General features: G+C 43.1%; 2 protein-coding genes and 2 long non-coding RNA genes across 9 annotated transcripts in view; 2 read left to right on the top strand and 2 right to left on the bottom strand.

The window, feature by feature from the left end:
• The window catches only part of ferry3 (FERRY endosomal RAB5 effector complex subunit 3), a 231,544-nt gene that overhangs the window by 35,285 nt on the left and 182,128 nt on the right, over positions 1-14,131 (top strand). The gene's annotated exons all lie outside the window — the stretch shown is intronic.
• Positions 1-14,131, top strand: part of LOC146515937 (solute carrier family 45 member 3) — a 41,002-nt gene that overhangs the window by 16,588 nt on the left and 10,283 nt on the right. For 5 of the 6 annotated variants that reach the window (XM_085165997.1, XM_085165996.1, XM_085165995.1 and 2 more), the window contains exon 2: positions 7,234-7,596. In XM_085165997.1, coding sequence (XP_085022123.1) covers positions 7,449-7,596 — 148 coding nt within the window. In that variant the 5' untranslated portion in view covers positions 7,234-7,448. Of the gene's footprint in view, positions 1-1,251; positions 7,597-14,131 lie in introns of those variants that run through there. The other variant, XM_085165992.1, reaches the window with a different exon arrangement.
• LOC146515938 (uncharacterized) overlaps positions 1-14,131 on the bottom strand; it is a 34,179-nt gene that overhangs the window by 10,543 nt on the left and 9,505 nt on the right. The window lies entirely within an intron of this gene.
• LOC146515939 (uncharacterized) lies at positions 566-831 on the bottom strand. Its single transcript, XR_014875051.1, has 2 exons — positions 745-831; positions 566-689 (listed from the first exon to the last, which is right to left on the bottom strand). It is a non-coding gene; the product is annotated as an uncharacterized LOC146515939 (long non-coding RNA).

Here is a 14,131-nt window from a genome sequence, read left to right as displayed (position 1 = left end):
GATTTGTAAATACAGAGAGTTGTACTGTGTGCTGTAAATTGTACATTTTGAAAGCGTTTGCACAGCTGTGCTGTAGCTTCATGTCCGACCTGATCGGGTATAGCTGCTGATGTTGTGGTTGTATGTGCAATATTTATTAGGTCATACATATTAAATAGGGGTGCAACGATACACAAAATTCACGGTTCGGTTTGGTTCGATACAAAAAAAAATGTTCATGCCTTTTTAATTTGTCATTTATTAAAATTATAAATATATATTTTAACTCAAAAGTGCAGTTTTTAAATTTAATGTTGCTGAAACAACAAAATAATTACAAATAATTAATCTATCTGATGGAGAAATCCCTCATCTTTGGAAAAGAGAGTTTATTACAGAGAAATGTCTCTTTCCAAAATAAAAGCTCTACTATACGCTTCTTCTGGGCTATATTCTCAGCAGCATATTAAACATATCAGGTCCCCATAAGGAGAATCATGTGCTAACGGCTGTCTAAATGACTCGGGTAAAGTTTGTAGCATGCCTGCTTGTTGTTTTTGTCTGCTTCCACTTGTCTTTGCACGAGGATGATGTCGGAGTAAATGTGCAGTCATATTCGTTGTGTTCCCACTAGTGCTGTCAGCGTTAATCTGAAATGACGTTAACGCCACAACACGGCAAATCTCCGTTAACGAGCTACCGCGGATCACCTCATGAGTGGGGCTGGACGGCCAACACGTTAACGAGCTAACTGCGCTAACACACTAGTTCCCACCAATGTAATTGAGCATTGCTGCCACATCCGACATACTGTTTTACTTTAGTCCATGACGCGCTTACCTTCAGGGTCATACCTCACATGAAGACCAAAATAGTTCCAAACGCCAGATCTGAATGAGGGTGGGGGAGGTTCAATTTGCCATGTTGCAACGAGCTTAGCTTCTGTCTCGCTAGCTTGCGCTGCACTCAGTGAATCTGCGTTCGACTACTCCGCCTAGGCTGCACTGTCGAGCGCAGATCCACTGAGTGTTCAACACAGACAGCACCGTCAGAAGGAAAGTTGATAAAATAAATTAAAAATTTTGTATTGTTCATACATATGCGTACCGAACCGAAAGCACTGTATCGAACGGTTCAGTATCGTTGCACCCCTAATATTAAAATATGACATGCTTTTTTTTTTTTAAACTTAGACCTAGCTAATACTGGGTTGTCCCTCCTTTGCCTCTTAATTCTTCATGGTACAGAAGAGTATCCTGTTGTTCACAGCTGGACTGTCACTAAATTTGCAGCCAGCTAAGAATAAACTTGCTTGAGAATAAACTTTATTCCACTGCTGTCGAGTTCTTATTTTCTGAGGTGCGACTGCAGGAGGAAGACTGGGCTGAATGGTAAATGTCACCGATGCATCTGTTGCTACACAGCAAACGGCTCACAGACTGCACATAGTCTGGAGCAAGTGCTGAGTGTGGTCTCGCTGTCAAACTGTTGGATTGCAGCTTAAAATTCGAGCAGCGACTGTGGTATGTTCATTAATTTATAGGTTTAGAATCTCATTTACTGCAGATGCTCGAGCCTGAGGTGGTACAGACATGTGATTCGAAGCGATGAGAACTCTGTAGCAAAAACGGCTATGAGGATCGACCCAGAAGGACGCCGGCCTCGAGGCGGACTGAAGAAACGGTGGATGGACCGTCAACGCATCACCTGAGGACGCCTCGGACAGAACCAAATGGAGAAACCTTTGCCGAAGAGCGGACCCTGCACCAGCGGGACAACGCCAGGATGAAGAAGAGTCTCATCTACAGACAATTTAATAATGTATGCTTATGTACATGCTGGGGGAAAATGCAGACGTGGACGGTTGGAGGACTGAACGAGCGGTCACTCCCTCGTACTCACCTGTGACACGTGCAGCTGGTTCGTCGTAACATAAAGCTCATACATGCACAAATCCATAAATGGCACGCAGATGTCCGCACGGACCCTTTGCACTCACTGCGTGGTCATGAACTTTACGTGTCTCTGACCTTAGCGGACCTGTGAAAGGCTTTGGTTTTGCATGCTGAGTGTTGAAGTCACGCAAATCAGGAAGCCAAAGCAGCTACAATGCCAGTTAATGTGCAAAGCAGCAAAACCACCTGAACTGACATTTAAAGAAGAGATTGAAGCATTTGTTTAGTAAAAGTATGTTGGTTTTTTTACTTGATCTCATCTTGGTGCATGTTTTGAATTCCTAAACGGGGATGGTAATCCAATCATTTGGGTCTAATTTGGCCTCTTGATACTTATTTCTGTAGAGATCCCACGTCTGAGCCCACCTCGAGGACGGTAACCTGTTTGTTTCCTTTTCACCTGCTATTTTTCTGCAGTGCAGCTCAACTTTGTCTTGTTTTACAGAGAGAGCCATAGAAAAAGGTTTGCTGGCCAAACAAGCGGTCTGCATAAAGACTGGTCTTGCTTGTCCCCCTGTGCGGACGATTGGGTCCATTAATGTCCAGGAACCGGAGAGGCAGAGCGGCTATAGTGCTGCAGCCATTCAGCGTGAGCCAAGCAGCCAACCAGAGCCTCCTGCTGTTTCTCAGCCACGGCCTCTGCTGTGTTTTTGGCTGTGATGTCATCTCAAAACAATTCCTTCCGCTCTTCTCTTACAAACCTCGATATCTGCTGCGAGACCCTCCACTCGTACCCAAACATGCTTCCTGTATCTTACCGTCTATGAGAATCCTGCATCAAAACATTTAGTCTGGAGTTAATACCTCCCTCTATTAAATTACTCTCCCTGGCACAATGTATACAAAGGCTGTTTTGTATTCTAAGAATACCACTCGGAGTCATTAGGGCTGATTTTTGTGAGTTGGGAGGGGGCGAGGCTGAATAGGAATTGGTAATGGAGCAAAAGGAGAGCTGACAACAGTAAAGCAGCCTGCATCTCCTCGCCGTCACCTGTCTGGCTCCAGTTGTGTTATTTGTCAGGTGAGCAGCAGGAAAGTCATTTGTCTAACAGCCTAAGCGTGCCTTTGTGTCTCCGAGGCTACGTGAAGATGAAGGTCATGACTGGAATGCATTGTAGAGTCAGGTGTCATTAAGTGAGCAGTGGAGTGTGTGTGTGTGTGTGTGTGTGTGTGTGTGTGTGTGTGTGTGTGTGTCTCCTTTGTCCCCTCTCCCTAACATGCAGACTTGAGTGCTTAAAGGCTCCGTTCTGCTTTAAAACGGCACCACAAACACTTTGTTAGCTGCAGAGCTACAATTTACAATAAACTGACCCTATTTTTTATATTTGACTTTAACCTGCTAAGACCTGAACTCTTCCACAGCAGCATTTTTAATTTCTCTCTGATATTTGGGCTGATTGGGACCTAATGAATGTAAAAAAGAATTACCAGATATATATTTTTTACCTTATTTTTGTTTCTAAGAAAAATCAGAGCCACATATGAGGATATTCGTTTAAAATTTCGAGAGAACAGTAGCAGCATAACGTCCTCGTAAGTGGATTCAGGCCCTTGTAGAGCAAAATTAAGTATTTTGGTCTAAATAACCCAAAATAGGATGTCCACATATGTGGACGCAGGTCCTAGGAGGTTAAGGAGCATGAATGGATGTCACTCTGCAGTCCTTCTTTAGTTCGACACCGTTTCATTTTTTTAAATTTTTTTTTTTATAGCGCTTTACTAGTCCCTAAGGACCCCAAAGTGCTTTACATATCCAGTCATCCACGCATTCACACACTGGTGATGAAGCTACATTGTAGCCACAGCCACCCTGGGGCGCACTGACAGAGGCGAGGCTGCCGGACACTGGCGCCACCAGGCCCTCTGACCACCACCAGTAGGCAACGGGTGAAGTGTCTTGCCCAAGGACACAACGACTGAGACTGTCGGAGCCGGGGCTCGAACCAGCAACCTTCCGATTACAAGACGAACTCCCAACTCTTGAGCCACGATCGGCCCATAATTTCCAAAACACTGTACTCTGACGCGCATTTGGGAAAGTGTGTCCAGACGAGCTGCGATTTCTCACGTAAACCAATCAGATTTCTGTACTCTTGCCACTTTTTCAGTCTAACAGAGAGTCAGATGGGGCTGCGGTGGAAGGCGTTCACACCGAGAACCATAAAGATGTCAAAAGGTTCCTCTTAGAATGCAGGTCAAAGATAAAGCTGACCTCAGAGGAAGGATGAGGAAGAAATGTGCGCACACACACACACACACACACACACACACACACACACACACACACACAGAAGGTTGGTAGGGGGTTGTAGTGGCCAGACAGGCCCAGGGGCAAAGGCTGATCCCCTGATGAGTGTCTTTCAGTGCGTCCAGGCTGGGTGGGAATAAGATCTGACGGGTGTGAAATGGACCTCTCTCTCCCTGTGACCCGGGCGCCTGATCGGCCCGGCCTGCTAACACTGTTGCTTTGTCCTTCAGATTCTCAGACAGCCTCTATATCAAAAGTGTCATAATGACAAAGATGGGAATGTATGAATGCCTGAGGAAGTCTTGCAGTGGTGTTGATAGCATTCAGTTAATGTCCCTGATCTGTAATGATGTGAAAGGCATCAGATTTTAAATGGACCTCTTAGCTAACACCTTCTACTATTCAAAAGCCACTGGTGGGGGAAACGGCTTGGCCACTATTTTATGTCTTTATCAGCTGTTTTGTTTTTTTGTTCAGCTGGGTTTTTTCCCACCCAGCAAAGTGGAAAGTCCTTGAAATACCGACTGAACCCATCTCTGTGCTTAACCAAGTCTTGTCTGAGATGATCACATCCATGTTGTTTGCTGGGAGTGAACAGATGGGCAGCATTGGCAGATAAATGTCACACTAAATGCAAATATAGCGCCTTGTTGTTCTTGTGGCTGTTCTGACCGTTCGTGCTCTGCCCCTCTGCTTTAACAGAACACACCGTCTCATTGGTGGATGATGACGACGGTGTTTCTCTTGGTTGTGTTTTTATTTATTTTCTGCTGCAGGAAGCAGAGCGATCTGCACACAGGTGTTCATGGATTGCAGTTTTCTATTTAGAGGACTTTCGTCAATCTGCCTCTTCTGCTGTTTCCAGATATTTCAGTTTATGTAAGATTCTGCTTTTGGTTTTCAGACTTGGCTCAAAAAACTGAGAGACTCGTCGCCTTATCGGCATGTTCGGGTGAATGATTGGAGTGAATACATGCTGTTGGATTGGGAAAGTGAGAGTTTCACGAGGCTGTTATGATTGGACTAGAATTAAACAACTTTTTATTGGTACTGATAAAAACATGTTGGAGAACGTATGCTTCAACGTGATCAATAAGGATACAGTTGTTGTTCTTTTGAACCTAAAAGCACCAACTTGACCAAACTGTCGATGACGGTGTTGTCAGTCTGCCTCTATCTGGCATCACATTGGATCCTGTAGTAGTGTCTGGCATGCTGAGCCCATATACCGGGGTTGGGGAACTCCAGGTTTTAGACCTGTCCTTGATCCAACACAGCTGATTTAAATGGGTAAATTAGCTCCTTGACATGTCTTCAAGTTCTCCAGAGGCCTGGTAATGAACTAAACATCTGATTCAGGTGTGTTGACCCAGAGTGAGATCTAAATGGGAGGCAGAGCCTTCAGTTTTCAGGCCCCTCTTCTGTGGAACCAGCTTCCAGTTTGGATTCGGGAGACAGACACTATCTCTACTTTCAAGATTAGGCTTCAAACTTTCCTTTTTGCTAAAGCATATAGTTAGGGCTGGACCAGGTGACCCTGAATCCTCCCTTAGTTATGCTGCAATAGACGTAGGCTGCCGGGGGATTCCCATGATGCATTGAGTTTTTCCTTTCCAGTCACCTTTCTCACTCACTATGTGTTAACAGACCTCTCTGCATTGAATCATATCTGTTATTAATCTCTGTCTCTCTTCCACAGCATGTCTTTATCCTGTCTTCCTTCTCTCACCCCAACCAATCACAGCAGATGGCCCCGCCCCTCCCTGAGCCTGGTTCTGTTGGAGGTTTCTTCCTGTTAAAAGGGAGTTTTTCCTTCCCACTGTCGCCAAAGTGCTGCTCATAGGGGGTCATATGATTGTTGGGTTTTTCTCTGTATCTATGAAGCGCCTTGAGGCGACTTTTGTTGTGATTTGGCGCTATATAAATAAAATTGAATTGAATTGAATTAAAACCTGCAGGACACCGGCCCTCGAGGCCTGGAGTTGGACACCCCTGCCATATACGGTCAGAGCATTATCATTCCCAACGCGTAACATACTGATGATTTGCCCCGCCCCTGGGCGTCACATGGTAATGCGAAAGGTGCTCTTCCAAGTCCTTATGAAACGCTCTGGGTTGTCAGTTGAATCCAACAGAAAGCCGCTCGTGGCGCTAAGACACGCTCAAGCAGAGGCTCCAGCTGTCCATTCCCTTAAGCTTAACGCTATTACATCGTGTTTTCCAAAGTGATTCAGGATCAGGACGTGAACAGATTTAACATACACGATGATTTGTTAGGTTGATTTTCATGTCACATGTAAAACACATGTATAGGTTCATTCTGACCCGTCTCACGCCGCAGAACGCGTAACGTAATGTTAGGTGATGGGATGACGTGTTGTATACGTTACAGGTGACTCGACTGATCATCTTGCCTGATCCTTTCTGCCCAGCAAAGATCTTTTATTGCTCGTTGAGTTCAACAATAATCTGCTGAATATTTCCTGAAGGAGAACTTGAAAATGTGACTTAAGCTCCAATCAGAGCTTATTAATGCAATAATGACAGTGTAGGCCCCGGGAGGTGTGGGTGCTAATGCTGGTGCTCCTGTCAAATGTCGTGGTGAGGGAGAACTTTTTTTCCCAAAGGCTAATGGTTAATTTATTTCTACATCTCTGACATATTTTAAAACGAGGCGGAAAAAAGCGAGCAAGGAAAACAGCAGAGAGTAATTTGCATAGCAAATGGTTCGCCACGTTGCTCCAGCTGACTCATCTGCTTTCTGTTGTTGTTCGTGCTGCCCTGAAGCTGTTGAAGAGCTCAGAGAATCCATCATTGCTTTCTGACTTTTGCTGCCATTTCCGTGTCTTTGGAACATATAATGCAACTCGTGTGAGGTTGTATTCTGTTACAAGGATGCTGATAACCTGTGTAACCTGAAGCCACTGACATCTGTGGCTTTGCAGGTGTCATCCTGTGAATAATTGGTTTTGCTCAGGTTTTATTTCAGCTTTTAAACGGGTAATGGTCATGACGTGGCTGTGTGCTGAAAGCTTTTCTTTTGCTCTTCAGATCCAGAATGCTGAGAAGAGGATGAATCCTCCAGGTCATCTGAGACATCAACGTGTCTTTGCTGCTGTCCCTTTGCGACAGTCCTCTGGTCCGACCGGGGTACCATCTGCTTCCCCTCATCCCCCCCTTTGTCCCTATCCAGATCCTTCCCCCCTTCCCTGCCCCCAGTAGTGACCATCCCAGAGGGAAGGAAAGGCGACCCAGCCTCTGTAAATATGCCTGGATGGAGGTCTCATTGGCGTCTCGTTCTCCTGAACTCCCTGACCTGTGGCCTGGAGATCTGTGTGGCAGCTGGGATCACATACGTTCCTCCACTGCTGCTGGAGGCTGGAGTAGAAGAGCGGTACATGACCATGGTGCTAGGTAAGCTAATTACTAGGCCTTTTCGGCACTTCGCGGTGTGGGTGTTTGCATGCACTTAAGCCTCACTCTCGTACACGTATTCATGCTCTCTCGTCGTTTCATCTCTTTCTGTTAAACATGAAAGGCAAAGGTGGGACCGCCCACCTTGCAGGTTTCAGCTGCGTGTCCTGTCTATCTCCTCGATTGCTGGTTCAATGACGATATGTGTTTTAAATAATAGTTTCATGGTATAATTGATACGTTAGACACGAGAGCTGGGAATCAGAGTGACTAATAATGAGCATTTCCTGTTTCCGAGTGTCTTTGACAAAAAACAAACAAACAAACACACAGAAAAACAGACCAGTATAAAAAATTGGTTTTTGCCTTGAGCTAGGCCTGGCTGGTTGGCAAAGACTGAATAGGAGACTGTGCTCGAGTCCAGCGGTCCCCAACCGTTTTAGCGCCATGGACCGGTTCAATGTCCGACAATATTTTCATGGACCAGCCTTTAACCCTTTAAAGCCGGTCGGAGCCGGTGTTCTGCACGCTCTGTTTTGCGTAACTACTTTTAAATCCCTGTAGCTCTGCAACCACGTAAGCTAGCGCAATATTTGTTTTTGCATATGAAACCGGAGGAGTTGTACTTACATCTTATGCCATCAGCTTGTCCTCGGTCACAGTTTCCTTCCACATAAAGCTTTGCAAAAACTGCATAAAAAGCACTTGCAGCAACAAAAACATAATATTCCAGAAACACGCTTTGCCGATCCGATCAGCTGTTTGTAACACTTCCTACGTTGGAATAGACGTCAGCGCGAACTTTCGCATGTCCGCCATGACCTGCCCGAAACCGGAAGTGACGTCATTTTGCGGAAATGTAGGGTTTTTTTTACCATCAGGGCCTCATGAGCCTATACTGGTGTTTTTAAAAGTTATGTTTGACTTTATGACTTTCTGTGTTGTTTCTGGGATGCTTAGGACTCATATTGCACTGCTGGAAATAGTTTATTTTGATGCATATGCTGCTTTTTTGCAAATTTGCAGTATAATATTTATTTTCGTTTTTCCTGCAGTGTATAAAAATTGGTGTATTTCAAAAATAAAACTATGAAGACACTCAAAATAAATTTCCTGTGGTGGGAAACTATTTTGTGCAACTTTTTTGTATTTACAGTTTTGAGGGATAAGCCTCTTAAATTTCTCTAACTAGAAATATATGTTAAAAAACAAAAACGATTTTAAATTTTTTTGTAGTTTATTGCACTTTTTTCCAATTTATGTAATTACTATGCACTTAATGGTCGCAGCAGATGGCCCCGCCCCTCCCTGAGCCTGGTTCTGCTGGAGGTTTCTTCCTGTTAAAAGGGAGTTTTTCCTTCCCACTGTCGCCAAAGTGCTTGCTCATAGGGGGTCATATGATTGTTGGGCTTTTCTCTGTATCTATGAAGCGCCTTGAGGCGACATTTGTTGTGATTTGGCGCTATATAAATAAAATTGAATTGAATTGAATTGAATTTAATGCAGACATATTATTAAAATTTGGGCTGTAATGGTTGTATTGATGTATAGCAACTTGAAATGCTCCCAAAAATGGCTCCACAGCATGTAAAACTATAATATAAGCTCTGGCGGACTTGGTTCTATGGTCGGTCTTAAAGGGTTAAGGTGCGGTGGATAAATAATACAAAATAAAATTATACGACCAAAACAAAAACTTTTGTAAATATAATAATAAAGGCGAATTCACTGTGTAATTGTGTAACTGTATTAGCAGCGATAAAAACCCTGAAAACCAAACTTTCACAGCCTGGTACCAAACGACTCACAAACCTGTACCGGTCCGTAGCCCGGGGGTTGGGGACCGCTGGTCTAGTCTACTAACTCTGAATGACACATTATCTCCAATAATAATATGATATATATTGTATATAATTTATATAATAATACCTGGGTGTTTCGGCCCAGATATAGTGTAAGGAAACACTGATCAGTGATTCTGTGACACTTTATACGTTGCAAACTAATAAACATAATAATGTTTGTGCATCTGCAGAAAGATCAAAAGAACAAAAAGCAGGGTTTCTGTGAATTTCGTAGGTTTTGCTGTAGTGTAAAGCTATCGGCATTAATTTTTGCAGAAGCACTGTATATGAGATCCAGTGGCAGCTAAATTTGTGTCACAGTGGGGGGTGTAGCATGGGAGTGCGAGTACGCCTCGGGACAGCCGTCTTCCATTTAGGTCATAAAACCATAATTGAGGTCTTTATGGAGGTAAGTGGTCAACTCACCTGTTTTGTCAGTGTGGCAATCAGGCAGCAGGGAGGAAGAGCCGCGTCCTCCAGACCGTCAGACACACACAGCTGCTTCATTCAGTGTTTGGAGCCACTGTAATGTGAACTTATTAACCCAACTTTGTTGTATGAAAATACAGTTCAACATATTTCTTTAAATCTAACAGTGCTCTTGCTTTTATTGATATTTGCTTTAAAAATACCATAAATTGAAGTAGTAATATGTGACTACCAGGTGCTGCCATAAATACTCGGCTTTGATTGAACCCCTCCCAGCTCACATGTGTTTTCTCTTTGATCTTTTTTACCTGTTTTGCTCTGCATATTTCACACCTTGGAGTATTTGCAGTTGGTGAGAGCACCATTACAGTTCACCAGAGATGGGCAGTAACGCGTTACTGTAATCCAATTACTTTTTTCAAGTAACGAGTAAAGTAAGGGATTACTATTGCAAAAAAGGTAATTAGATTACTGTTACTTTCCCGTAAGCATGCTACATTACGGCATGTTATCTAATGTGTTAAACTTTTTTTTTTTTTAAAGTAACGAGTTGAATTTTGCAAATGTAGTGGAGTAAAAGTACCGTTTCTTCTTCATAAATGTATTTAAGTAAAAGTAAAAAGTATTGCGCAAAAAAGGTAGTAAAAGTACATTTTTTTCAAAAACTTACTCAAGTAAATGTAACTCGTTACTACCCACCTCTGACAATGACATAAGCGAGTGCGACGTTCGTGACAACAGCTGTGTGCAGATCAACAATGGATCATATATCGAGTGCAGAGAGAGTATGAGCGTGCAGCGTTTAAAGCGTGGAAGTACTGACCTTACTTTGAGTTTGATTCCATAAAAAGTGACAAAAACATTAGTGTCCGTTGTGCGTGGGAAGAAAACTTCTTTTACAGCGAAAAAACCCCTAAACTTCCAAACAAGCACCGAGTAGCTACGACGTAATGGGAAACTCACAGAGAAACTCGCGGATTCTTCCACTGACCGCGGCACACCTGCACCAGGGTAAACCTCCGCCTACCCCACTCCTGCTTTACAGGTGAAAATAGAGCAACAGGACCGCTAGTCTTTGACTTTATTTATTTTCTGCTGTGTTTTACTTGCATCTATTTGAAAGACTGAGTGTAAACACACAAAATATTTTATTTTATGTGCTGGAATGTGCAGAAAATAGGTTTAAATGTTAAACTAATTTCTTCCAGTCAGAGAATGTTGCAGATAATTAAATGTTTGCTTGATGCATAAAGTTAAAAGATTAAAACTAATAAAACAAGTTTTAAAAAGAGACTTTTCCATTTGATTACATTTTGTATGATGATTATGCAGAAAAAGTAGAATTGGGCTGAAAGATCTATCACTTTATCACCTATTCAGGTTGTAAATCGTGTTTTTAAAAAGTAACTAAGCAACTAATTACTTTTGAAAATAAGTAATCAGTAAAGTAACAGGATTACTTTTTTTGGGGAAGTAATCAGTAAATAGTTACTGATTACTTTTTTCAAGTAACTTGACCAACACTGCAATTCACTAAAGCATAATTGGCTTTGCCTCTGTGCTGTATGTATTTGAGGCTTATTTGCTCACGCCGGTGTGGAAGGACCTTCCCACCACAGGTTTCCAAAATGCCCACTGGACCTGCAAAATGTATAAATGGAGAGCAGGAATTTCCCCACCGGGACTGATTTCATTGAAAGTAATTAATAGGTCGTGTCACGTAGGGTTAGATGATCTTATTGCCTGTAACCGATACCGTTTCTGGTGTGAGGCGTGATGGCGACGGCTCTCAGTAGTGCAGTGGTAGACTCTTCAGCTCACACTCATTTGGAAATCAAACTAATAAACAGTGATGACATGCTTGTGTTTCCCCTTTGATGATGATGATGACGGTAATGGATGTAACCGCTCTTCACACAAACACGTTCTTTCCAAAAGAGTGCTGAGGTGTTTCAGCTGTGTTGGGTGAATGTCAAGATGCTGTTATTAAATTATAATGAGGCAAATTACATTTAATGTGGATCTATTATTAACGATAATTTGATTTGAAGCATTCTCTTGTTCTTGGAACACGAGCTAAAAGTTCACCTTGGTTGGCAGCCGGTTGGTAATCAGTCCCTGAGATCGTTAGCACTACCCTTATACATACAGTACATTTATTCACAGGTCTGAGGCTGCGTCCACACCAGCCTGGATAGATTTGAAAACGGTGTTTATGTCTGAAAACGCTCCACACTAGCATTTTCAGTTGTTTTCAGAATTATGCGTCCACGTTCCAGTCCTGCGCATGCGTAAAACACAAGAAGATTCGACCTGCCTCATTTCTGTCTGCTGCTTATTTACTTTCTAGCTCTTTGAAACGTCGCGAAAAAAGTTGAGGAAAAGCACCGAGTTTGTTAAATGGACTCACAATGAGGTGGAGTTGTTGCTGCGAGTAACACAAAAGTACAAAGTTGCAAAAGCGAGTGAGAATTAAAGAATTTGAAGAAAAGCTCTCCGGAGCACGTACAGACTGATATTAATCTTTAATAGGGCTGTCAAACAAAACAACTGCTGTATAATGCCCTCCGCTATCTTTGTTTAATTGGTCACATGACTGCATTACATGACTAACATGCGTCATCGTTTTTGATAGTCTCTGTTTTCGCTGTCCACACTGCGACCGTTTTCAAAATGCTGCGTTTTCCTTGAGCGAAAACGGCGTCTCAGTGTGGACTTGAAAACGATGCGTTTTCAAATGCAAACGCATTAGTGTGGACGTAGCCTGAATCGTTGGAAGCTTCAGCCAAAGGTGGTGAAGCTGAAATGGACCAAATCCCCTGCGTTACTACATCCCAAAGGATACTCTATTGGATTGGCATCTGATGGCTGTGGAGGCCATTGGAGTGGAGTGAACTTGTCGTGTTTAAGAAACCAGTTTGAGATGTCTGAGCTTTGCGGGATGCTGCTTCATCCTGCTGGAAGCCATCAGAGGATGTAGTCGGTGTAGACAGGGTCACCAGCAATACTCTGACCATTACACCAACGGCACTGTTGATACAAGGCTCCATGTATCTGTGCTTTAATGTTGTTGACGCCAAATTCAGGCAGAAGTCGATACAACCAGGCAACATTTTCCCAATCTTCTGTTGTCCAGTTTTGGTGATTGTAGCCTGATGCTTGATTTGAACTTCAGCAGGTTGCCTGATACCATGTTGACCATCTGTATATGCCTAAATACTATGAGTTGCTGCCATGGCATTGGCTAATTGGATATTTGCATTAATGAGCCGGTTCGGTGACTGCGGTTACAGCAAAGGCCCACTTTAGTTGAAATTGTTCGACATGTGGACTACGAACTAAAAGCGAGTTCATGACCTTTGGTCTGCAACAGCGTTTCGGTGGGTGGTACGTGACAAAGTAACATCCCCACTGAGGAAAAAGACGATCGTTGTTATTCACTTTACCTGTCTGATTGGACGGTTCGCATTTGTACTGTGTGCTAATATGAATAGTTGCTTTATCCTGTAAGTGCAAATGGCATTCCCGTGGTGCTCACTGCAGGCGTCTGTTTGAGACGTTGCCTTGTGACTGTTCTGATGATAGATATAATTCCACCGTAACAAAAGGCTCAGAGTGCACAACAGAAATGGCCATTCAGCTGTATAAAACAATATCCCCTCCTACTCTTGCACTTCTCTAACAGCTGCTTGTGATATGAAGAAAAATGATTTCATTGTAGCGTTGCTCTCAAACACGCTGCACTGTAAGCCAATCTGGAAATGGCTTTCAACCTAATTCCTCTATGCTTGTATTATAATGGAGTGCTGGGATGTTATTTGAATGAAGATGGATATTGTGTCTTGGGAGGCTTATAGCTAATTTCCCCAAGCAGCAGTGTCAAGTTCTCCGATGGCTGCTGTCTACTGTATCTAATAGCCATTTGTGGTTGCTTCATCCAACAGTAATTACTTTCTTTCTCTAGTTTCTCTTACTGGGGCAGAGAGCGTTCTGCTTTCTAGCATTTAATCGTAAGTATGTTTAGTTGAGCACATGTGACGCTTTTTTATTCATTGCATTGATTATTTTTCATAGCACACATGCATGTTTCTAAACTGGAGCTTGCATTGTGTTTAGGAGAGGTAAGAGTGTGTGGTGAGTGGGGAATGTGTGATGCAGTGACACTTCCAGCTGTAGATGATAAGGATTGTTTTGAGGGGCCTCCACAGCTGCAGAGGGAGAAATGTGATCGAGGGTAGACTCGCTGGCAGCAGCGTATTTGT

The sequence above is a fragment of the Neolamprologus multifasciatus genome, chromosome 7, assembly GCF_963576455.1.
Source record: "Neolamprologus multifasciatus chromosome 7, fNeoMul1.2, whole genome shotgun sequence".
In the NCBI taxonomy this organism is placed as follows: Eukaryota; Metazoa; Chordata; class Actinopteri; order Cichliformes; family Cichlidae; genus Neolamprologus; species Neolamprologus multifasciatus.
Note: the sequence above shows the minus strand (reverse complement) of the source record. Positions and strands in the feature narration are given on the sequence as shown.